The sequence below is a fragment of the Epinephelus moara genome, chromosome 6, assembly GCF_006386435.1.
Source record: "Epinephelus moara isolate mb chromosome 6, YSFRI_EMoa_1.0, whole genome shotgun sequence".
NCBI lineage: Eukaryota > Metazoa > Chordata > Actinopteri > Perciformes > Serranidae > Epinephelus > Epinephelus moara.
In genome coordinates, this window is record NC_065511.1 from 721,445 (window position 1) to 746,463 (window position 25,019).

The 25,019-nt window shown below is 42.1% G+C and overlaps 1 protein-coding gene across 2 annotated transcripts in view; it reads right to left on the reverse strand.

Annotated features, from left to right (window-relative positions):
• The window catches only part of abhd5a (abhydrolase domain containing 5a), a 58,683-nt gene that overhangs the window by 10,973 nt on the left and 22,691 nt on the right, over positions 1-25,019 (reverse strand). Inside the window, exons 5-7 of one of the 2 annotated variants that reach the window (XM_050045837.1) lie at positions 15,502-15,656; positions 11,210-11,321; positions 10,880-11,066 (exon numbers count right to left, since the gene is read on the reverse strand). In XM_050045837.1, the coding sequence (XP_049901794.1) occupies positions 10,880-11,066; positions 11,210-11,321; positions 15,502-15,656 (454 nt within the window). Of the gene's footprint in view, positions 1-8,683; positions 9,822-10,879; positions 11,067-11,209; positions 11,322-15,501; positions 15,657-25,019 lie in introns of those variants that run through there. The other variant, XM_050045838.1, reaches the window with a different exon arrangement.

Consider the following 25,019-nt stretch of genomic DNA (forward strand, 5'->3'; position numbering starts at 1 on the left):
CCCCGTTAAAGGTTTTTTTTTGGGGAGTTTTTCCTTATCCGCTGCGAGGGTCATAAGGACAGAGGGATGTCGTATGCTGTAAAGCCCTGTGAGGCAAATTGTGATTTGTGATATTGGGCTTTATAAATAAAATTGATTGATTGATTGATTGACCTATGGTCACGAACTCTGGGTAGTGACCGAAAGAACGAGATCGTGAGTACAAGCGGCCGAAATGAGTTTCCTCCGCAGGGTGGCTGGGCTCAGCCTTAGAGATAGGGTGAGGAGCTCGGACATTTGGACATTGGTATCCATCCAAGGGCATTTTGCCCCCTCTAGTGGTGAAAAAACTTGACAAGTTGGGACTATCTCTGATTTTTTGTTAGTTTTTACCAAGCTGGTGAAGCTATTGGTTTATTCAGCTGCTTTTGTAATGGATGTTTAATTCCCATTTGCACTAAACCATTCTAAAGAACTGATTGCTGTTTATTTTGAATGTCTACCAACCAAGCTAGTGAAGCCATTTTAGCTCCTTTGTTATTTATTTAATATTTATTTTATTTTATTTTATCTTACATTGGATTTTGAGTCCCTAATTGCACTGACTGAACCATTTCAAAGAGGTTTTGTTCCTGTTTATTTTTACATGTTGTTTGACCAAGGCAGTCAAGCTATTGTTTGTTTTTCTCAGTTTTAGCGCCTTTATTTTACATTGGGTTTTATATTCCTTATTGGACTGAACCAGGAGAGGTTTTGTTATATTTTTACATGTTGCTTGACCAAGCTAGTGAAGCTATAGGTTTATTCAGCTCTTTTTGTGTTTAATGTTAAATTCATTTTTGCACTAAACTCAACCATTAGAAAGAGCTGACTGTTTATTTTGAATGTTTATCAAGCTTGTAAAGCTATTGGTTTATTTAAGATTGTTGCACTGGTGCACATTTATTAAATAAATAAGTAATTCAATACATTTATATCTCTTTATTTGTTTTAAAAAAATTAGAAAAGAAATGTTTAAGTCAAGTCTGATGTTGTCTTGCACAAAAGAATGATCCCAGACTTTTCCACACAATGAGACATACCATTTGTTAGATAATTCAGCGCTGTGTTTCTGTATCGATATCGGATCGGTATCGGCTAATACTAAACCTCAGATATTGTATTGGTATTGGAGGTGAAAAAAGCGGATCGTTGCATCCCTAATATACTGTATATATAAATCCCCCTCTCACCCACCCCCACCATGGGGGTCGTGGTTTTGTCCATACTCAGTGTAGATGTTCCTGTACACTATGCCAGCCACTTGGTTATGGCGTTCAATGTACACTGTTCCTGCCTGCATCTTACACCCCGCTATTATGTGCTAAACTGTCTCAGGAGCATCTTTGCACAGCCTGCACCTGGGGTCCTGTCTGGTGTGGTAGACCCCTGCTTCTATTGATCTTGTACTAAGTGCCCGTTCTTGTGCTGCGATGATTAGTGCCTTTGTGCTGTCTTTCAGTCCAGCCTTTTCCAGCCACTGGTAGGATTTCTTGATGTCAGCCACTTCTTCAATCTGTCTGTGGTACATGCCACGCAGAGGCTTGTCCTTCCATGATGGTTAATCCTCCTATTCTGCTTTCTCTGGTTTCTGCTGCCTGAGGTATTCACTTAGCAGCTCATCTTTGGGGGCCATCTTCCTGATGTATTCCTGGATCTTCGTTGTTTCGTCCTGGACAGTGGCTCTGACGCTCACCAGTCCTCGTCCCCCCTCACTATGCTTAGTTTACAGTCTCAGGGTGCTACACTTGGTATGAAACCCTCTATGCATTGTGAGAAGCTTCCTTGTCTTGATATCAGTGACCTCTATCTCCTCCTTTGGCCAGTTTATTATACCAGCAAGGTATCTGATGACTCGCAGGGTGTACTTGTTGATGGCTTGGACCTTGTCCTTTCCGTTCAGCCAACTTTTCAGGACCTGCCTTACTCTGTGTCGGTATTTTGCTGTGGTTGACTTCCTTGCGGCCTCTCTATGGTTCACATTTACCTGCAGCACCCCAAGGTATTTGTAGCTGTCCTGAACATCTGCAATGCTGCCTTCTGGTAGCTAAACCCCCTCAGTTCTGATCATCTTCCCTCTCTTTAACACCATCTGACCACAGTCATCTAGTCCGAATGACATTCTGACATCATTGCTGCAGATCCTGGTGAGGTGGATCAGTGAGTCAATGTCTCTCTCACTCCTGGCATACAGCTTAATGTCATCCATGTCAGAGCATGTGAGCGGAGCGGAGCGGGTGAAAATTTCCGCTCCCCGCTCGCAGACCTGTCACTTTGCACCACTCGTCCACTCGTCCGTGGTTCTGCGCATTCTTCGTTTCGCTCCGCTCCATCATAAATTTTATCCCGCTCCACTTGCTCACCACTCCGCTCAAAAAAACTGCGTCGTACTACCCTAACCTGTAATCTTCTATTCACAAATAAAACAGGGTCTGCTCATTTTGACGACAGCCCATTGGTCCGACATCCCATTGTTCCAACCATATTAAACCCATTGTTCCGAAGTCCCGTTGTTCTGAAATCATCATGATGCCCTGTGGTTAAGGTCTGGTTAGGTTTAGGCACAAAAACCACTTGGTTAGGGTTAGGAAAAGATCATGGTGTGGGTTAAAATGAAAAAGAAAGTGGCAAACACATAAGCCGTGAGCCTGCTTTGCCTCAAGCCTTTCCCAGCTGACCCAGAGCCGGTTGCTGCACACCATCAAGGCAGAAATACGCCCGCCAGGAGCCGTTCAGCACCGCAGAGAGCTCCCCATACAACCCCGACCCCAGAGTTGATAACAGGAGGTCATGGTGTTTCACTCTCTTCTCTCTATGACACTTGTATCTCGACCAGTAGCCTACTTTTGTTGCGTTGCTGATCCTCTATGGTACACAAATACAGTAATAATCACATATCGGAACAACGGGACGTCGGACTAATGAGAGGTCAGAACAATGAGAGGTCGGAACAATGCTACGGCACCAATATAACATGAGCTTGGTAGATTCTCCGGGGAAGCCCTCTCCCCGCAGTTAGGGACCGTTCTACACGGTACCGCTGGCAGGGTGGAAATAAGTCAAAGTGTGGAGGAGACGGACCAGGTTAAGTGGCCGACCTCCGAAGCCCTCTCGCCTCTCCCCGCAGTTAGGGACCGTTCTCCAAGGTACCGCTGCTTCTCTTCTCAGTTTCTTTTCTGAAGTACACAGTAAACTCCATAGTTTAGAAAGAAAATAGTGTGGGTGTGCGCAGGTGCAAAGATGCATTCTGGGTGGGGCATGAGCGACCGGAGCGAAATTGGAGTGAGAGATAAGGCTCCGCTCCACCTTTTAAAAAAATAGCCGCTCCTCGCTCAACACAAAATCCTCCCGCTCCCCGCTCCGCTCACATGCTCTGATCCATGTAAAGGAGGTGACTGATGGCTGCTCCACTTCAGAACCGGTATCTGTTGCCACTCTTTGTGATGAGTTGGCTGAGGGAGTTCAGGCCTATGCAGAACAGTAGCGGGGACAGTGCATCACCTTGGTATATGCCGCACTTGATGGTAACTTGTGTAACTGGCTTTGAGCTGGCCTCCAGAGTCGTTCTCCACAGCCTCAGTGAGTTCTTGATGAAGGCTCTTAGTGTCCTGTTGATGTTGTACATTTCCAAGCATTCTAGTATCCATGTGTGTGGCATTGAGTCGTAGGCTTTCTTGTAGTCAATCCAGGTGGTGCACAGGTTGGTCTAACTGGTCTTGCAGTCTTGAGTGACTGCTCTATCGACCAGTAGCTGGTGCTTGGCTCCCCTGGTATCACTACCAATTCCTTTCTGGGCCTTGCTCATGTATTGGGCCATGTGCTTATTCATCTTAGCCGCTATGATGCCTGACAGGAGCTTCCATGTTGTAACTGACCGGTAGTTGGTTGGGACTTCGTCCCTCTGGGGATCTTCATGATCAGGTTTGTCCGTCCTTGGGTCAACCACTCTGGATGGGTCCCATCTATCAGCAGCTGGTTCATTTGTGCTGCGAGGCAGTCATACAGTGCAGTAAGTTTCTTTCGCCAGTAGATGTGGATCATGTCAGGGCCCAGTGCTGTCCAGCTCCTCATACCTGATACCCTTTCTTGAATGTCTGCCAATGTAATGGTAACTGGCTCTTGTTATGGGAGGTTGCTGTGGTCTGCTCTTAAATCACCTGCCACTTAGCATTGGTGTTATGTAATGCCTCCTTCTCCCATATTCTCCTCCAGTATTGTTCAGTTTCAGCCATGGGTGGATACATTTCTGTGTTGTTACCTTGCCACTGAGAGTACACTTTGGATGGTTCGGTGGAGAACATCCTATTTATTCTCCTGGCTTCTGGTTTCACTCATCCTGAGGTGGGCTAGCAGCATTATGGACCTTGCCTAAGAGTTCAGACTGGATATGTGTTACCTGCCCTGCTCTTGTCACCCTGTCACATGATGACACCTGAGCCAACTCTATTTGTTGTTGATGAAGACCATAAGAGACAGTTGAAAGCTCAGGAAGTGCATCTTTGAGATGAAATTCTTACATTTTTATGCCACATTTTTTACTATGTGTGACATTATTAAAGTGTATCTCATAAAAAATACAAAAAAATAGGGGCGGCCCGTAGCTCACCTGGTAGAGTCTGTCATTTGCAGTGGTCGGGGTTTGACTCCGACCTGCAGCCTTTTGCTACATGTCATCCCCCCTCTCTCACCCACCTTTCCTGTCTATTACATTTTAATATAAGAACAGTTCCTTTTAAAACTACACACAACACAATGTCAGCAGTAGAGAATCATTTGATCCCGTTTTTAAGTCTGTCTTACGTCTCAGTGGTTCTATGAAACATATGAATCTAACTAGTGCTGACTTTAAGTTGATTAGTGGGTCCAGTGGCAGGAAAGGATTATCCACAGCATGCAGCCATTTTAGCATGTCTTTTTCTTGGATTAAAGGAAAAGGAACTATTTTGTCAGACAGCTGAACCGTAAACTTCCATTTTAGCATGGAAGTAAAAGGCTGTATGTAGAAAGTCGAAAGTTGTAATGATGATAATTAAGAGTCTGACTATATGTCTGTAACAGTATCAAAAACTCAGGTGTACACAGACACAGCTATTCCCTCCAGGAAACATTTTGTTTTCCCTGGAAATAAATAAAGTCCAAAGTGATATCCCATACATTTCACTTGTCTTCCCCCAATAATAACCACAGCCTTGTTACTAAACTCCATCAATAGAATGCAAATAAATACATGAATGCACAGTTTTACCTTCTATCAATTAGAATAAAAAAAATCAATCAATCAATCAATCAATTCTATTTATAGAGCCCAGTATCACAAATCACAATTTGCCTCAGAGGGCTTTATAGCATACGACGTCCCTCTGTCCTTTGGACTCTCGCAGCAGATAAGGAAAAACTTGCCCAAAAAAACCCTTTAATGGGGGGAAAAAATGGTAGAAACCTCAGGAAGAGCAACTGAGGAGGGATCCCTCTTCCAGGATGGACAGCAAGCAATAGATGTTGAACAGAACAGATCAACATGATAAATTAACAGTAATCCGTATGACACAAGAACAACAATATAACACTATATTTTTCCTCACATTAACACGTAAAAGCAGAGGGGGTGCAACATGAATTAAGAGTTACAGCGACATGAAGTCACTTCCCTCTACCTCATCCGAAAACACCATGGCCCTCATTTATCAATCTTACGTGGAAATGGGTGCAGATCTGAGTGCAGGATTCATCTTATTATAGGACGTGTGATTTATGAAACATTCGTATCTGACCAGTCCCAGCGTACGAATGATCAGGCCTCGATAAATGTGGTGGCTGAAATCGATCGTCATTAGCATGTCACGCCCTTAAATATTCGTAGTTCAGAGGCCTCGCCCTGTGAGGTCACAACATGGAGAAGAGAAAAATTGCAAAGAAGAGAAACTTTTCCGAGCTGGAAATCGACACCCTCACGTCTGAGGTGGAGGTAAATAAAGACATGCTTTTTGGAAGTTTAAAAACTGGCATTAAAGGAGCTCATAAAAACGCTGTCTGGAAGAAGATCACGGAGGCAGTCAACAGCGCCGAAGTTTTTGTCGGCGTTGACAAATGGACTCCGGCTGAGGTTTGAATAAAATTCTCAATAAAGTAGCCTATGCCTAATGATGATGATGATAATAAAATTTTTTATTTTTTTTTCATCCATAGCTTTATAGCCTATGCCTGGTAGTTGATCAAGTCACAATTCTTTACGTTTGGGTCAAGAAAGTGGTCAGACTTAAAGCTGGCAACAAAAAAGCGTGTTGCTGCCCTTAGGCGCAGCAGCACGCAGACTGGAGGAGGCCAACCAGACCCCAGCCTGACCCTGATGGGGACCGAGGAAAGAATCTCCTCACTAATCGGGTCAGAATCTATCTCTGGCATAAGTGGTGGCGGTGGAGACACAGACGCACTTGCGTCGGAGCCGGAGCAGAATGGTAACTAACAGCCCTCCCTTTGCTTGCATTGTAAAATCGGACACTTAATTTAAGCCTGACAGTACACTGTTGTCCAAATAAATAGGCTTACACATGATACACAGGTACACATTTTTATTGTTTCGTTTAAATGCTGTTTCAGAGCCAGGCAACCAGCAGCATGGCGTTCAGGTCTTCTCTCCAGAGCGGTCCCACCGAGCCAGAACAGGCATGAAAATGGGTCAGGGGTGAAAAAGGTGAGAAGGATACGAGACCCGGCACCTGCTAGGGGGTCCTGGGGTTATGCTCCTCAATTGTTTTTTTTGTGGAAAAATGAGCTTCTAAATGCTCATATCTGATTTCTTTTAGATTTACTCTAGTGGTGATCACATGTAGAATTATAAGATTGCACAAAAACAAAAGTATGAATGTATAATTAAGTGCAAATAAAGTATCTTTACATGTTCACATATGTTGTATAAGAGACGAGACCAGGGGCAGACTGGGACACAAATTAAAGCCTGGGACATTCAGGCGCACCGGCCCACACACCAACCCACACCTTTCTACCTATAATCCTCTATATGCTTGTACACAGTACACAAACGCTGTCCTCAGAATCAACTGCATAAGAAAATCAGCAGTTATTATTTAATTCCAGACTATAAAATAAATGCAATAATGAATTGGCCACAAATGGCTATGTGCTTATTATTTAACTTAAAATAAGAGCATATGACTCTATCCTAATGCATCTAATTTTATGCACAATATAATTGTCTGCCCTGTCCTGCCCAGCCATGCTCTTGTATTACATAACCCCAGTTTATATCTTCATGGCTCACAGCCACGAACTAAGGAGGTATAAATTGGGCAATAGGCCCTATAGTCAACTTTAAGTCAACTTATTACTACAACAAAAAAATCCCACTTAGTACTACTAAAAAGGTTTTCCTCTGGCTAAAATGTAATGCATAGTAGGCTATGCCTTCACATTGCACCTGTCATATTTCTGGTCTCATCCTCCTCCTCATCATGACTGGGGTTAGTCTGTCCCTCAGCTTCAATGTCCTTGGGACTGGGAGCACCACCTAATGTTAATTACATGCATCCACAGGAAAAAAGCAAGCACATATTATCTTTTAGTACAGGTGTAAACTATAATGACTTACAATACCTAGTAGGCTAGTTGGCCTCTTGAAATGGACAACTAGAAGAAATATGCAATTTGCCAAAGCCAACCTTGCACATTACACACTCACGAACGTTAGCTAACGTTAATGCACCTGCTATAATGGCACTGTCGGCTCCAGCTCCTGCTCGTTAGCAACACCAGCAGCCTCGGCCCGTCAACCAATGCCGTGGCCAAACAGGTCGGATATTTTGGAGCACTTGCTGCCTCTTCTTGTACAGAAGTTTTTTTATTCAAGTTTTTTCCGCGACACCCTTTCTTGTTTTACCGACTTTATCCATGTTTTCTGTCTACGGTCAAACTAGCCTGGTCTGCCGTAAGTATAGACTGATGACTACAGCTGAGCCAATCAGATTTCAAGAAAAATGAGAGCCTCTTTCGTATTGGAAGAGGCCGCTCTTATCTCCTCCTTCAAACATCAAAACACAAGATTGCCACCTACGTTCCCTCTGAACATCTCACAGCAAACAAACAACATGGGAGGGACGCGCATTACAGTACTGAAAGTTAGCAACTAGCTTGACATTCACTAGTCTCACCGGGCCAGCCCCACCGGCCCACTTGGTGACTGCCCATCGGGATTCGTCCCGAACGTCCCGATGGCCAATCCGCCATTGGACGAGACTGACAACTTCCCTCATGAAATGCCCACGCGCATATGTTCGCTTCGTCTTTTTTCTGTGGCTTCGCTCCACAGACCCTCCAATTAATAACACGCTAAAAGAAATGAACGAGAATCTAAAACAAAAGACCTGAATAAAATGTTTAAATGACTAAACGTTGTCCATTGTCTGTACTGACTATCCCTTTAGCCAATAGCCCCTATAGGCTATACATGCATTACATTACTGATTAAATACTGTAGAGCACTTACACAACTTTAAGGTGTACTTTACATTTTAGAAGCGATGAATGAGGTCCTGTCTCCTCCGTATAGCTCCCAGTGGAGGCTGTGCTGGCCACGGTTCCCTGGGCATTGGTTCATCTGGCTGGCACTATATTGTCTAAAGCTAAATATTGTCTAAATAATGTCACACACCTTTTCTGGGGTATACAGCAGCGTTCCCCCCGCTGGTCCAAGACAGAGCCACTTGCCCTTGAGCAACCCGAAGCAGCGCTCCACCGTGATCCATGTGCGTGTGTGTGCACTGTTAGACCTGCGCTCCTGCTCTGTGGCAGGGTTTACCAGCGGGGTTATAAGGTATTCTGTGAGGGGATAACCTTTGTCACCTAGAATAAGAACCATACCAAAATGTTAATCATTTAATAGCCTACTTTGTTTAGATTTATTTAACGCAGTTTACCTACTTATCGAGGAGATGACTTCGGCTCTGCAGTGCGCCCTCCCGTAGCCGTGCGCCCACGCTACTGTTATGGAATATAAATGAGTCTTGTGTCACCTCCGGCCACTTGGCTACCACATTTAGTAGTGATAGCCTGGCATCACAAATTACCTGTACGTTAATAGAGTGGTAATTTTTGCGATTGATGAATGCGTAATCATTCATGGATGGTGGCTTCAGATGCCATGAGTGCAATCAATTGCTCCAATTACATTTAGAAACCCAGCAATCTCATAAAATTGCCTTTTAATCACAGATTGCTGGGCATCATTGTATGGGAACCAAATGTAATTTTGGGAGAAGGACTTGATTGCTGCCAACACTGCTGGCATCATCCTGCTGATAGTTGGCTGGGAGACCCCAGCCCTGTCCCCGATCTCCTGCTTAAAGGTGCCGGTGGCCAAAAACCCCAGCATGGCGAGCACCTGCACCGGCACAGGTAAGGCATTTGACCTTCTGGTTTCCCTCTTTAAGCGGGCTTCTAAATTGTGGCATAAATCAATGATTACATGCCTTGGGAGCCGAAAGCGACAATAAGCCAATCATCACTCTCCATGAGGAGATCCCTGCATGTCCCTGAAAACTCGCTCATGTCTTACACGTGCGTACTGCTGTTCCAACACAGGCAAATCTGCCATTGTCAAGATCTGAGAACTGTCAAAGCTCTTGTTTAAATAGGGGAGTGGATAAACCAACCACAGTGATAGATCATCTTACCAGATGCTTTTGATTGCTTGAAATTGTGTCACACCCAGTGTGTTGCCTTGAAGGCAGTTTTAGTTCACTTTTACTTTCCTCCTTATTTGTTAACAATTATTTTGTTTTCTGGTTAAATTAAAATGAGTGAATTATTAATCTACTGTTAAATGTTTAAGATGTGAAAGTATCTCAGTCTTTTATTTTGTAGTAAGGTGACAACACATCCTGTTAGGTCACGTCTTGTCAGTTACTTCCTGTTTTTCCTGGTCCTGCATGAGAAATGTGCTGCATGCTCCTGGAGCAATCCACTGCAATCCACTGATAAATATCAAAGAGGCAATGCCGTAAGTTGATTTATATGACTTTGGATAAGTTAAAAAATATATATATTAGGGGTTATTTTGTTAAAAAAAATTACATTTGATTGCTTAAAAAAACAAAAAAAAAAACAGGTTTGTTTACACTTATGTGCATGCAGTGTTTAGTTAAAAACACAGATACTTAATATTTTTGTATTTGTATTTACAGTTTTCACCGGTTGTCATTGAAGAAGTGTGACAGTAAATGGTCAAGCTTACTACGACTCTGTCTTCATTGGCATCGGTTTACCTTGGTGTTTAGTCAGAGTTCCATACACCCTGCACGAGAACATTACACCCAGGCTTTGATCGAAAACACCAAAAACAAACAATTAGAGAATTTTGCCACTGAGTTCCTTTGCAAACACAGATTTCTGTTTGTATACGTCAAATTTTAGAGTATAATAATGTATAGGCCTATCTATTAAATGTATAGTTGTCATGTTTAGGCTGTTTAGCCTATCATATTTTTTATTTTCCAGAAAAATAAGTATCAGTGAGAACGTAGGCTATTTTATTTTATTTTATTTTATTTTGTTTTATTCGTTTTGAGAATCCTTTTTTAATATGTACTGAATATGTGGCTGCTTATGCTTAGATGACAAGTTTGAGGTTTGTTTCATAATTATTTTCAGACTCAGCCAGATTTTGCTGTGCTGTACCGCAAATCCACACTGACTCAAACTTGTGTACATGAGCTGAGACCTGACGTGAGATTTGATAGTAGCGTGCCCTCATGTCCAAATTGATAAATGCCGAGCCTTGTGTGGAAATGGTCGTGCACACAGTTTTCTGCCGTACGTTCGTTTGATAATTGAAGGCCCATGAACTTACTACGATCTCCACATGAGAGTGTGGCCTCATCTGTTTGATGGTGCTGCCTGAGTTGCTGTCTATGCTGGAGCGGGATCCATAGATGATGGTGATGGGGATCTTAGGCTGCAGCTGGTCCATTCTTTGTAGCATCGGTCTCATAGCCCAACCGTAGGGAATGGTCATATTCTTAAAGGCGGTTTCCCCACTGTGACCATACAAAAGAAAATCTAATTCAGATGTTGATCACAGAGCACACCTTAAACATTAACTAATGACTGAAACAAAGGTAATAGCTAAACTGATTTCATGGCAGTCATAATGTGGCTCAACAGGGAGACAGAAACAGACCTGGGGGTTTGTACATTCAGATGGTAGATGTACTCCGACACAGTGTTGTCACTGAACATGGAGGAGAACTTCCTCTTGAAGTCCGGTCTCAGAGTCTGGACCAGAATGGGCCCTGCAGGGGCCACAAAGGAGAAGCTCAAGGGTAAAAATCAAGCATGTAGCCAGTAAGGGACGATGCTGCTTCATTACATGTGACAGGATTATTAGCAACAGGGAGGACTGGTGGGCACAAAAGAAACCAAGCTTTCACTTGGTTTCAATCACAACAATAAAAAAAATAGCTGTAGTTGCTATTTTGTGCTCATCATATGTTTTTAATCTGTAGTCACACTACTTGTCTGCATGTTAAGAAAAAAATATAAAATATTTGTGGTGATCTTAGCTAAAATAGCATTAGCAAACCATTTTTTTTTTTTTTAAAGATATTTTTTTGGGCATTTTTTGCCTTTAATGGACAGGACAGTTAAGTGTGAAAGGGGGAGAGAGAGAGAGGATGACACGCAGCAAAGGGCCACAGGCTGGACACGAACCCGGGCCGCTGCGGCAACAGCCTTGTACATGGGGCGCCTGCTCTACCACTAAGCCACCGACGCCCCTAGCAAACCATTTTAACCATGCACTCTTTTGTCTTTACAGAGCTTTTCGTATTTGTCATTCATTATCTCTCTGTATGCTACAGGTGCTCAGCTACTCTTTTGTTCCTCTAATTTAATACTTCTCATTTAAATATGCATTTCATTAGCTCTGTCATGTTTGATACTTCTCTAGTTGCTCAACTCTTAATTGTCTAGCGTCCATTTCACTGTATCCTTCTGTGCTGCAGCCACTGCTGGGATCATTAATACCATTATTTAACACTCATGTGCTGGCTTGGCTTGGCTTGGTTTGGCTCGGCACTTCAGCCCAGCGCAGCAGGGATTTGCGTCTACATTACGACAGGGCTACCTGCTTGAAGGTGTGTCTTTATTGATGATGGCTTGTCTAAAATGATGACGTTTAAAAGCAGCGGGCTGATCCACGGCTAAATTGGCTGCAAGTGTTTCTCTATCACACGGCAGGGCAGGTAAAAGAAGTTTGCATGTTGGAGGTGAGCTGTGTTGGAGGTGAGCTGTGGTGTATGCAGCTCTTCATCTAACATCTCACTGTGGCTGTTTCTGCTTTTACTCTTCCTCCCTGTGGTATTAGACTTGTTTTTAGAAAAGAAAAGCTGGGGCGTCAGTGGCTTAGTGGTAGAGCAGGCGCCCCATGTACAAGGCTGTTGCCGCAGCGGCCTGGGCTCGACTCCAGCCTGTGCCCTCCTGGGAGCCAAAATGCGCGCTAAGGTGCCCTCCTGGGAGCCAAAACGCGCACTAAAGTGCCTTTTTTTTCTTTTCGCCCCTGCCCTTCAAAAAGTCTGTGCACGCCACTGAGCATGTGTGTTGTGAGACTTCACCAGAGACCTCTGTTAAACCAAGACAGCCCACTTTCAGACTTACGGATTCATTTCCTGTACCTGTTTCACGTGGCTTTCATCAGTCCCCTGCCGCTTTGTGAGATAAGCAACTTCAGTTAGAAGTTACAAAAGTACTGAGAGCTGAACATACAGTCTTCTTTTCTCTCTGGTCTCCAGTATAGACAGTGGTGAGTGGAGTCAAAGATACTCTATAACAAAAAATTAACACATTACAAGCTGCACCAATGGTATGAAATAGTATAAACTACCAGCCTCCTAAGTGGCCGTGGTCTGCTGTCCCGCTTATCCCGTGAAAAACATCGATCTGCAGAGCCAGAGAGCCTACATACAGCCACAGTTTTAGACGTACACATGCACAAGTTCCAGACAACCAGTTTTATGTTGCACAGACAGAGACTGATAAAATGTATCTCTAAGATTGTTCTTGTAAAAATAACATTAGTTTTGGTTCACAATTGCCGGTTTTAAATGGAATTAGAAACTTTTCCACTTGCAAGCTTCACTAGCACTAGTGAGCTATGCTAGCTTACGCTGCTTATCAACTCCTTGATCACTGATCTTTACAGAATATATTATTGTATTATTAAGCAAAGAAACACAAGTTTCATTTTGGTTTTAACTTCTGATTTATGATTTCACGTATAAGTTTATCCATTTGGAAAGCGACATCCGCAGCACTGCAGTGAAACCAGCCTGACAGTTCAGTCAGAGAGAAAAGATTTTGTGCTGCCAGATCTCGTGAGAATGGGTTGTTGAGATAGAGACATGTCTTGAAAATTTGTCTTCTGAAAAATGCCATTTTAGTGCCAGAATATTTGGAAGATATGTGGCTTGTGAAAACTAGGTCCAATATTTACTTTGCTGACTATGGAGTGAAAGAACTGGTTATAATCTGTACTCACGTTCACTTTTCCCATTGGAATAAACAGACTCAGGACCGCTGCTTATCTCACAAAGCGGCAGGGGACTGATGAAAGCCACGTGAAACAGGTACAGGAAATGAATCCGTAAGTCTGAAAGTGGGCTGTCTTGGTTTAACAGAGGTCTCTGGTGAAGTCTCACAACACACATGCTCAGTGGCGTGCACAGACTTTTTGAAGGGCAGGGGCGAAAAGAAAAAAAAAGGCACTTTAGTGTGCGTTTTGGCTCCCAGGAGGGCACCTTAGTGCGCATTTTGGCTCCCAGGAGGGCACTTCGGTGTGTATTTTGGCTCCCAGGAGGGCACTTTAGCGAGCGTTTTTCAACAATTGGGCCACGAGGGGGGGCGACCGCCCCTCCTGCCCCCCCCCGTGCACTTCTCTGACTGAGAAGCCATGGACACTAGCCCTTAATTATGCATGACTCAAAGCCTTAATAAAATGTCAACAGGTGAGTTTTAAAAAAATTCACCCAATGTACAGCGGTCATGAGGGGGAAATTAGCTGTAGAGACCAAACCTGTTTTTTGTACCAGGCTGTAAACGTATTTATTTCTTCTGTAAAGATGGGCATTTTAACCCTTCGGGCCCCAGGCCTTTTCTGGGGTATTTTTACTGCCTTTACTTTTAAGCTCATATCACAGTCTTCATGTCCTTCTATGTGCCTGTATTTTATATTAATTTTTATATCAATGAAAAAAACAAATACATGTTACTAAATTCTTACATTTTTACATGTATCTTACATTTTTACATGTATCTCACCATAGCAAGTTGGAAGTTGACATATTATGCCACATATGAAGAGGGGAGACTCTCTGGAATCTGACAATATATAAGAACCATGATGCTGGGACATTCTGTCACTTCACAGTTGTCCAAAACATGTGGTTTGTGCCAGGCGGACATAATTGCCAGTATATTTTCACTATTGCAATAAATTCCATTGACTCATTCACAAGTCAAAAATGTGTTTTATCTGAAGGAAACATGCAATATTTACATCTAAGATAACAGAAAAATAGTCAACCAAGTGCAATAATGTCCTCCAAGATAATATTTGCCACTTTGTTTGCAGTAAAAAAAAAAAATCTTAACGTTTTCTTGTCGACATGATCTTGACTTACTTCTCTGTGCTCTATGCTGCTCTTTGACCTGACCTGAACGTTTTTTTGTTGTTGTTTTTCAGTTTCAGTTATATATTGGGGGGACATTTTGGGCATTGGGGGGGACGTGTCCCCCTCAATGTATATGGTGACTACTGCCCTGTCACGCATGCATAATTAGGCTACAGATGTCTGGGTGCGCAAAGGAGAAGTGCGCTGGTATTGTTATACAAAGTTTGATGGAGTGTCAACTGGACAATATGGAGATATTTGCATCTTGAAAGCTGGACTACAAATGTGGATAGACAGGGAGAAACACACGCAAGCCTAAGACGTGGTAAGATACGATATTCCTCACTATATGAAGTGACTGATAACAAGATCTGTATAAGGGATTGTAAAGAAATCATCCAAGAGTATGTGTGTGCAAAGCTGTATGAAAGCTTTGTTATACATAATTTTAGTGTGACTTTATCATTTTTTTTCGCTGTGAAAACATTGGACTACCGACAAGCTACGGTTCCACTGTTTCACGTGATATGCGTAGCATCTCACTATGACGAACGGTCGCGAGAAAATCCATAGAGAAGAACAGGTGTGCCCATAGGGTTAACATGGGGCTCTAGGGGGATTGACTGGCTTCTGCAGTTTTTGGCACTTCCATGTTGGCTTCATTTTTCAGCCCCAGAGGTTACTGCTTGGTTTTAACTGATCATGGACAGACAAATCGGCGCAGCACGGTTTGACCTGGCACAGTCAAAAGTGGTACTGGAGAACAGACAGACAGACAGACAGACAGACAGACAGACAGAGTTACCCAGTGGTCCAACCAGTCTCAGGCCAGCCAGGGGGTTGAAGGGACTGAACAGGGCCCCTAGGGCTTTGATCCATACCGGGATGGGACGGTCTGCCTCTACTATGTACGGGCGCTCAGGAAAACCCCAGGGCTCCACCAGCACTATGTGCTTCACTCTGTAGGCCAGAGACAAAGACATTAAATACAGATTCACCTGCTATTTGGGTAATCACACGGTCTCACAAACATAGCTGAACATGAAATTTGTAACATTTTGGGAAATTCACTTATCTCTTTTCATGCCACAAGTTACATGAGAAGATGGATACCATTCTGATGTTTGCTGGTGATATCAATGTTCTCACTGAACTCTCACTGAAATAAGAATATTTCCCAAAACATCTAACGTTTAACAATATAGGAAATTTTATTTTGATTTAATTTCCTGCAAAATATCTCTTGCATCACTAGAGCTGGGTTGAAAAAATCGATTTAATTGATTTGAATCGATTTTCCTTTAAATGGCACAATATCGATTCATTAATTAAAAAATCGATCTTTTACTAGAACTATTTTCCTCCGTGGACGTGTTGTACAGCCGGTAGCAGCCTGCAGCAGCCTGCAGTACTATCAACCCAGGTAGTCTCGCGAGATCAGCATTTAGCACCTGAGGTCATGGCGAGAGATCTTGCGAGACGGCCGGACACTGAATGAAGACAGAGCAGCAAACAATGGTGGGAACGCGTCCACTGAAGGCATGGGTCTACGGTGCGAGTATTTTCACTCGCATTTTCCCCTAAAAATATAACGCTATAATGTACGCATGTTTATTAAATGCACATCAGTTTCACAGAAAAGATTAAGAAATACCACTAAGCATCAGCACACTGCTAACTGTAGCCTCAGTTTGTACCTCATACAGATCTGCTGGTAAAGTTAACTTGGCGTTAGCAAGCGTGATAAAAGACAGCAGAGAGGCGACGTTGTGCAAATAAACCAAAGATTTATTATTTTTCTGTAACATGGGCCGATAACAAATGTGTAAACTAACTATGCTAAAGCTTTACAAGCTATTCAGGGCTGCCAACGATAACATTAACATGACAAACAGCAAGGCTAACGTTACGGCTAACAAGCTAACGTACTGACGCTCCTCATGACACTCACACTCACACACACACACACACACACACACACACACACACACGTACCGGACAGCCTCTCAGTCCTTAGCCGCTAACGTTAGCTCATGTACAACACAGGTACCACACAGAAACTTTTACAAAGGCTCATAATGTGCTTCTAGTGACTGTCAAATCGCCAGCGAAGTTGTTTACACTGCGGACACGGAGAGCAGCGTGCCTGCTCTCATGGGACAAAGATGCTCTGAGAAGAAAGACGGTTCACTCTGCTCTGCCGCCAGGAACAAACTGGGAGGCAAAGATCCTCTCTGAGGAAGAGGGCTCACTTTGCTGCAGGGTCCACCTACGTATATTGTTTCTCTTCTGATACAGTCAATGTGTGCGTCACAGCCACTGTCGTGTATTGCAGAAAAAGCTTTATAAGACGGTTACAGGCAGCAAACTTGTGGATGTCTTTTGTTTACAATTTTTGTAGCCACTTCATTTAAATTGTCTGCCTTGTGATTAGATTTAATTTAAAATATTTATTTTGTATGTGTTGGTCAGGTAATGTTAAATAAAAGTACATGATGACTAATGTACTGCTTTGGGGTCAATTCTTAACGTAAACAGTATTTTTAATAGTAATGCACCAGGTCAGAGGGTTCCTTGTTAAATATACTTCGTTAGTTCTCACAAAATATCTTAATATCCATGCATATTTAGTATCATACTTGAAATATACGTGACTGAATCGATATTGAACTGAATTGAATCGGATCGAATCGAATCGTGAATCGGATCGAACCGAGTCCTTGAAAATCGAATCGAATCGATCTGGAAAATCTGAATCGATACCCAGCCCTATGCATCACAATCTACAACTTTGTTTTTACAACCTGGGTCTTGTGTGCATCATATATTAAGTTAAGACAATACTTCACACACTCTGTGACTGTCAGAACAGATGCAACAACTGTGTCCACTGTGAGGAGTAGCATAAACAATCAGACAGGTTGTTAAAGAGTAACTAAACACCAGATTTTTGGATGAACTGCCTCCTTGCTAGAAATGAAAAAGTATCAGAAATGGGCAGGGCTGGGACGCACAAAATAAAATCAATCCAATCAATAACCTATGCTTGACAGTTGAATAGCTCTGCAATGCATGATGAAAAAAGTTTCCTGCTTCCAAGCTGTGCTTTTGAACATGTGTCCATTCCCATTTATATTCCTTTAATCCATAAGGGTCCACTGATTAAAAGAATCAAAAAGGTTTTTCATGAAAATTCATCCTAGTTGTGAATAATGTTTTAACAGGATAAAGAGTGGTGGTGTCATTGAATGAATGATACATTTTGATAGTTATTCCATAGTCAAATTTTTATAGAAGTAATATTCATAGTGGTTTAAATGAACAATTTGATAGGATATCCTATCTTTGCTGAGCAAGAGTTTTGTGTGGAAGGAATTAAAAGTCTGTCCCACAGAGACATCTGTCCCAGAAATATGCCAGTTGAATTCACTGATTAAAACAAATAAAAACCTGGGCTATTAATCGAAGTTTTATGGTAAGTGACTGACTGACTGACCACTACTGACCACAATCTGCAGAGTCAGGAGATGAGGGGGTCAATCGGTGATGAAAGCTGCCTCACTTTACGTCACCTGGCAACAGATCAGCCAATAGCAAAATTTAATTGCAACAGCTAGGTTGTGATGTGTAGAGGGCAGTCACTATGCATATTTATAATACAATCTGTGGAATTCAAATGCTTTGCACACAAATGTTAAGATTTGGACCTGAATCTATCAACAACACTAATTAATACATATGTTGGTTTCAACTGAAAAAAAGTGGTTTGGAGGTTTAGTTATTCTTTAAAGTTGAATTATGTGTGCTGTTGTGTGCTGTGAACACACCAGAATGATCCGTTGGAAGCATCTTTTGTGTTGTAAAACTACTTTCTGCCTTTGCTTTTGCTTCTGGCTAAAGTCAGTTTAGGTTCACAATAACCCTTTAGATTCATAAGCCTAAACTGAACCAGCTTCAACTGTTGTTCTCCCAAAGTAAAGTATCTATACCAAATATTGTGCAAAAATATTCACAGTAATGCCAGTGAGCCTCCTTGCTGGTTAACCACAGCTGAGGAAAAACAAAGTACATAGATGACACCTTCGGGTACATAAGGCAGGCGATTTACTGCTTCTTTTTAATATCACATATTAAGCTGTGACCAAAAACATCATTACACTGTAATGGGTGTTTTCATGTTGTTTTTTCTGAGACCATGTATCCACATCTTCAGTTTGACCTCCAGATGAACTGTTTTGGATTATTAAGCTTAACTGATGGTTTGTTACAACCCATCCGATCATATGACTTCTTGCCTTGTCTGACTTTGCTGTAGCAATGTTACCACGCTCAAATCTAACAATAACTTTGGCAAATACAACGCTATCATAACCAATAGGAATGATGGTTAAAGTTATGAAAATAAGTTGGAGCAAACCAGAATTATATTTCATGGATGAATTAATACTAGTAATTTATTTTTTTTGTTTACAGTTATCACCCATCATCCTCACATGCTCTACACACAGTACAAAATATCTTTAGGCCCTTAATTTGTAACCTCTTATGTTGTCTTGGAACTAAACAGTAAAGTGTCTCTTTTCAGCCCTGATGAGGACATACTGGCCCTCATTTACAAAGCAAACGAAGAAGAGAAAACTGGGAGTGTGGTTATTTTAATGCAAAGCTCAAGCATGTATGACCATGGACCATGGAAATCTCACATCAGGTCTAAACCATGGCTGTATTAGCAAACCTAGATACAGCCATGGCGGCAGCGCTCCGCTCATTCCTATGAAACTTCCTCAGTAGCGCATGAAGTCCAAATCACTCTATTTCCATGATATGAAATTACCCTTATGATTGACCCTGCCTTCGCATCATTGGGCCCATAGAGCAGGCGCACTAGAGACTTACGGCTGCTGAGCATGCCCAAGCGAAGCTGCACGGCCAACTTCTGGTTTAGGACTCGGCTAGCTTGAATGGGGTTAAAATAATGTAATCTTGTGGTCTAATCTAATCTTCTAGACTTTCTAAATGTTATTGGACTGAATGGATTAAATCTCGATAGTGGAATGAGTCCTTTCGCAGGGATTTTTACATTTATAAAAACGATCCACTTATTTATTAATGTCTTTTTCCCAATGTGAAAAAGTCTTTTTGGGCCCAATGGCTTCATGTGATAGACCCCGAAAATTGTAGTACCGCCATTTGGCAATTACACACAGTCCGGTGCACTTCCTAGGGTCCTCGTCGCCTGTTTTTTTTTTTAACACTGATAAGCCAATGCATGTTTATATCATTTATCATTAAAGCATCATTAAAAAGAAATACATAAACCATACAACAGTGTAACTATTTAAATACTAGTAGCCAAGGCGATTAAATTTTTGCCATTGACAGACAGAAACTGAGACACAGGTGGTGCGTTTGTGTCTCCTGCGCCACCACTGCCCGAAACTGAAGCAGACTCAGTATGCGTGGCCACATGCTCCTTGGTCTGGGTCAATTATAAGCTTTTGTATGAATATCATAAAAATGTCAAAATAATACAATATATGGGCTAATATTATCTATATATGTAAGCTTTAGGTTGGTAAATATCAAAGGATGTGTAAATTAAATATTCCAACCTCGAGTTCAAGTATTTACTGCAACACTGTTGACCACAGCAGTGATTTATTTCCATACTGCGTTTTTCCGACTTCCTTTAAAGCCACTTTTCAGGCTACCAGATAGAATCAGTTGGTTAAATTGGACCTGTGACGTCAGTGTATTCATTTCTACCATAGTCATAAACTCTAGGGTGGAGGCCTCTAAACCCAGAATATATTGGGGCAGGATATTTATTGGCTATCGTTTTCAGCGGCCACATTTATTAACACCTGATCATTGCTATGCTGTGACTGGCGAGATAAGAACATTCCATGAATCACATGCAATTCTGTGCTCAGATCTGCGCTGGTTTGTATGTTAGATTGACAGGGCCTCTGTAAATTTCTGATTTAAAGCTTCTCGTGTTAGAACTTAAAGGGTTTTTGGAGTACTGAGATAACAATAAGAAGCATTTTTTCAGCATTACTGATGAAGGGGGGTGATAAGAGATTGAGGAAATTTTATCAGACGTCCCTTGGGAAGATCCAGGTGCCCCCTGAAGCACGGAGAAGATTCGGGAGAGATGCAGTCCAGTGGGAGGACACTGCTGTTAACAGGCTTTCAGCACCTTCAGGCACACTGTTATAACTATATCATGTACACATGCTGGGCATGTTTCACTATAGTCATGTTAACACAAAAGGGAACAATAATTATTCAATTTTAAGTCATTCTTCTCCTTCTGGGGAGGGTCTGTTTCTCTCTTCTTTTGTCTAAGAACATATACTGACTGACTGACCACATGTGGTGAGGCATACATATTCCGACACGACACACACACACACACACACACACACACACACACACACACACACACACACACACAGATTGTGGATTTGTGTGTTTAGTTTTGCTTTGCTATATTGTGAATAATTCTCTTGAATAATACATGCTGTCTGTTTGACAAGAGTGAATAAAAATTACCAATCCCTGCTATATCAAGATTTCCAAAATCCTCCAACCCCTATATTGATACAGTAATTTTGATTATAGTTATTTTAATTATTAATCAGTGTTCCAAAATTAATAGTTTAGTGTATTTTATTAGACTGATGTAATTGATTGGATAATATTTTATCCTTTTTCAAAAGTGGTGCCCCACGAGGTGATTTAATGTACATTAAAATCATACTATTTGATATAATTACTAATTATTTATTTAAGAGTTCAGTAGAGGGTGAAGCCTATCAGAGGTAGAACTATTTGAAAATTGATTCATTCTTCAAGTCATTCTGTCTTCCCAGTGTAAGGATTCTTCTGTCTTTCTCTGATTTAGAACATTTTAAAGTGAATAAAAAACTTTGGGTTGTGGATAGGGCAGGAATTCCACGAGGGCCTTGAGGGCCATGGCCCTCGTGCCCTCATAATTTGGCCCTGTGCCCTTGAAAAAAATATCTGCCCTAAGACCACAGTGGCCTTGATGCCCCGCCCGCACTGCCCCAGGTGATTTTGCGGTTTTCTCCTCTGCCTCTTTCCTGTCAACACGGCTTTGACACACTGCATCTTTTGAGAAAAAAATGCGATGACAGTCTGGAGTCTTATTGGGCAACATCAAATGAGATGATGCGTACATCACCAGTGGTAGGTTTGATTCGAGCCTGGCATGAACCGCTGGGACAGGCATTAATGACAGTTTGACACCAGTCTGTCACCGGCCAACCAGGAGACTTCATCAAACACCCGGGCAGGGATCGACCCGGTATTAAACAACCCAAGGCAAGTTTAATCAACACCGTAATAACAGTAAGCTCTGCTATTATCGGCGTTACTTTTTAAAGTTTCGGTTTCATCTATCATCATTCTGCAGCGGTGGGGCCGCGGTGCAGATCAAGGGAATATAACTCCAAGATGACTCTAGTTGACGACAACTACGCTTGTTACTGTGAGTAAGTGCAATAAAACCTCTGCCAGCCAAGCCAATACTTTATCAATACATGTGATCAGCATGTAGAAAGCCATATTTCAATCCGCTCTGTCCGCAGTCTCTCATTCACCGCTATTATGATTTATGATCGCGGTCGACACAAGCACATCGCGCTCGCGAGGCTAACAGCAAAGTGTTAAAGACAAACTAAAATGAAAGCTGTCTGTATGTAGGCTAACACTTTATCTGAACATGTACCTGAGGCAGCCGACCTGCAGACAGTGAGTGTCCTCAGTAGAGGAGGGACAGAGAGCAGGATGAATGACTGATACTGATGTTTGTCTTCATGCTGAGATAACGTGACTTTCTTCACTCAGTATTGTGATGTCAGGAGGAATATTTATATTCCAGTGAGATATTATTGGGTTTTAAATAGTGACTTTGTTGTTGTAAACATGACTGTTGCTGCCATGGACTGTATAAAACTATATCCTGTGTAACTGACCTATAAGGAAAGCATCAGGAGGTGAGGTGTGTGCATGTGTGTGTGTGGAGGAGAGGAGAGAGGGAGATGCTGGTAGAGAGATAGTGTGTGTTGTTAGATACTGTTAATGTCACTTATTATGCTTCTGTGCATTGATAGCTCTTTTTTATTCTGTTTCTGCATCATGTTGAGGAGGGCCATGCCTGTATATATATATAAATATATATATATGCAAAAAAAAGTGGATCGGTTGCTCGCTGCTAAAAATGTGGCCCATCGACATGATCTGGTTTTGAAATGCGGCCCAGTTGAAATAGTAATTGAATAGCCCTGCTGTAGTTTGTTTGTTTGTTAGCTATCTAACAACACATCAAAAATAATTGTAAGCCAGTCTTGTTCAGTGAATCAGTTTATCATGTACACTCAAAAAATATTTAGGCCTAATATTTAAGATTGTTTGCTTATAAATACATGAACCTGGTTGTTCTATATTTAAAACACATTGGGTTTATTAGTACTATTAAATAAATCACATTATTACTTATTATACTCATTATTATTACTTGAGCTTGTTTTATTTATTTATTTCACAGGTAGTTATACATCCTTAGTCCTTAAATTAAATTCATTATGAACGTGGACTTAAAATCATTGTTTTATTGTATGGCCTCGCTGCCCTGGCTTTTGGCCTTTGTGCCCTCAAAAAATGACAACACGAAAGGCCAAGTGGCCTTGCCCCTAAAATGACGAAATTCCAGGCCTGAGTGTTGGGTCAGTCTGAAGACATGGGCAGTTTCAACCATTTCCTTAAATTTCATTGACCTTTTATGATAATTATCACAATATTCATTCTGTCTCATTAAATTCATTAAATGAACAACAATTCCTCAACAACTCCTAAACAGTGCATAATACTCTCACCTTAAACGGGCACTGTGTAGGAATTTCTCCCATCTAGTGTTGAGATCGTATATTGCATTCAAACGGATAGCGCACTCTAGCGCCTCACTGTTTCAAACGCGTATTGCAACAACGGTAGCTGCTGTGTACCAAAAAGCTATGACAACATTGATGAAACCATGTCATCCGATACTACATGGAGTATTCATTCAGGCTCCTACACAGACACACGCGACGCGAGTTGACAAACCCCCTCCTCACCATGCTGGCTGTGCTTACAATGTAGGACTGTTGGGGCGGGTGTAAATCGAAACAAACCAATCACGTCTTGTCTTTTGACAACTGACAAGTGGCTCAACCTCACACACCTCATCCCTCTCCTCGACCAGCGCCGCTAACAGCACTAACAGCGGCTAACAGCTGTTAGCCACTGTTAGCTGTGATTCTCCTTCAGCAGCACTCTCCACCTGGGAAAGGCTACCCCAGTGTTGACCCTCGTTTTTTGAAATTGCCGGTCACGTTGCCTTTTTGCCTTTTTTCAAATGCACCGGCACTTGTGACTAGCCTGATTGCTGCTGCTTTTCGTCACTCTACCTGCAGGCGGAAACTGGAAACCGACAAGTGAAAACGCGAAAGGCGATTCCGTATTTCTGAAGTATGTCCCTGGATGTACCTGTATTTTCAAGATGGCGCACGTACATGATGAGACACTGGTCGCAATGCATATGTAAATGAGAATTTCGGAGCTTAGAGACATACTTAGATACGCTGATGGAGGTAAATACACATGTGCTAGGACACACTTTTGACTGCAAAATTTGTTTGTCTCAAAGAACAACTGAAAATGTTACACATAGGCCCAATCCCAATTCCTATCTTAACCCTCAGTCTCAAAAATCCGCGCTCCCGCGAAGTGCTAGTGCTGTCCCGATTCTCAGAGTGTTGAGTTGAGGGTCAAGAATAAGGGCTGTATGGCCCTCACTTTTAAGATTTTTTCAGGACCACCCTTGGTAGTGAGTACTATCCCAGAATCCTTTGCATATCATCCGCCGAGCCCAGCTGAAGATAGTGAGTGAGTTATCAATGTGAGTATTTTCCTCGTTAATAGTTGTTTTAAAATTATGATAACCATTGCATTATCTTAATTTAACGTCATTTTATGGACTATAGACCTCTTTGTAGCGAAACACACATATTATTTTGGCTAGCTAATGAAGCCGACGCGGGCGCTTGCCCCTGCACGTAACCCTGGTTCTCTGATAACAGAGTGATGCTGTCATTCAGTCATTTTTCTCAGTGCTAATGTAGTTGTTAAGTTGTTTTAATATACGTGAAATGTTTGCATCGACATTTTTGTAAGATGACGGTGTCATCTCCTGTAGCCGTAGAGTCTGCAGCTGGTAACGTTACAGCTGCAGGTTAACGTTAGTGATCGTATTAT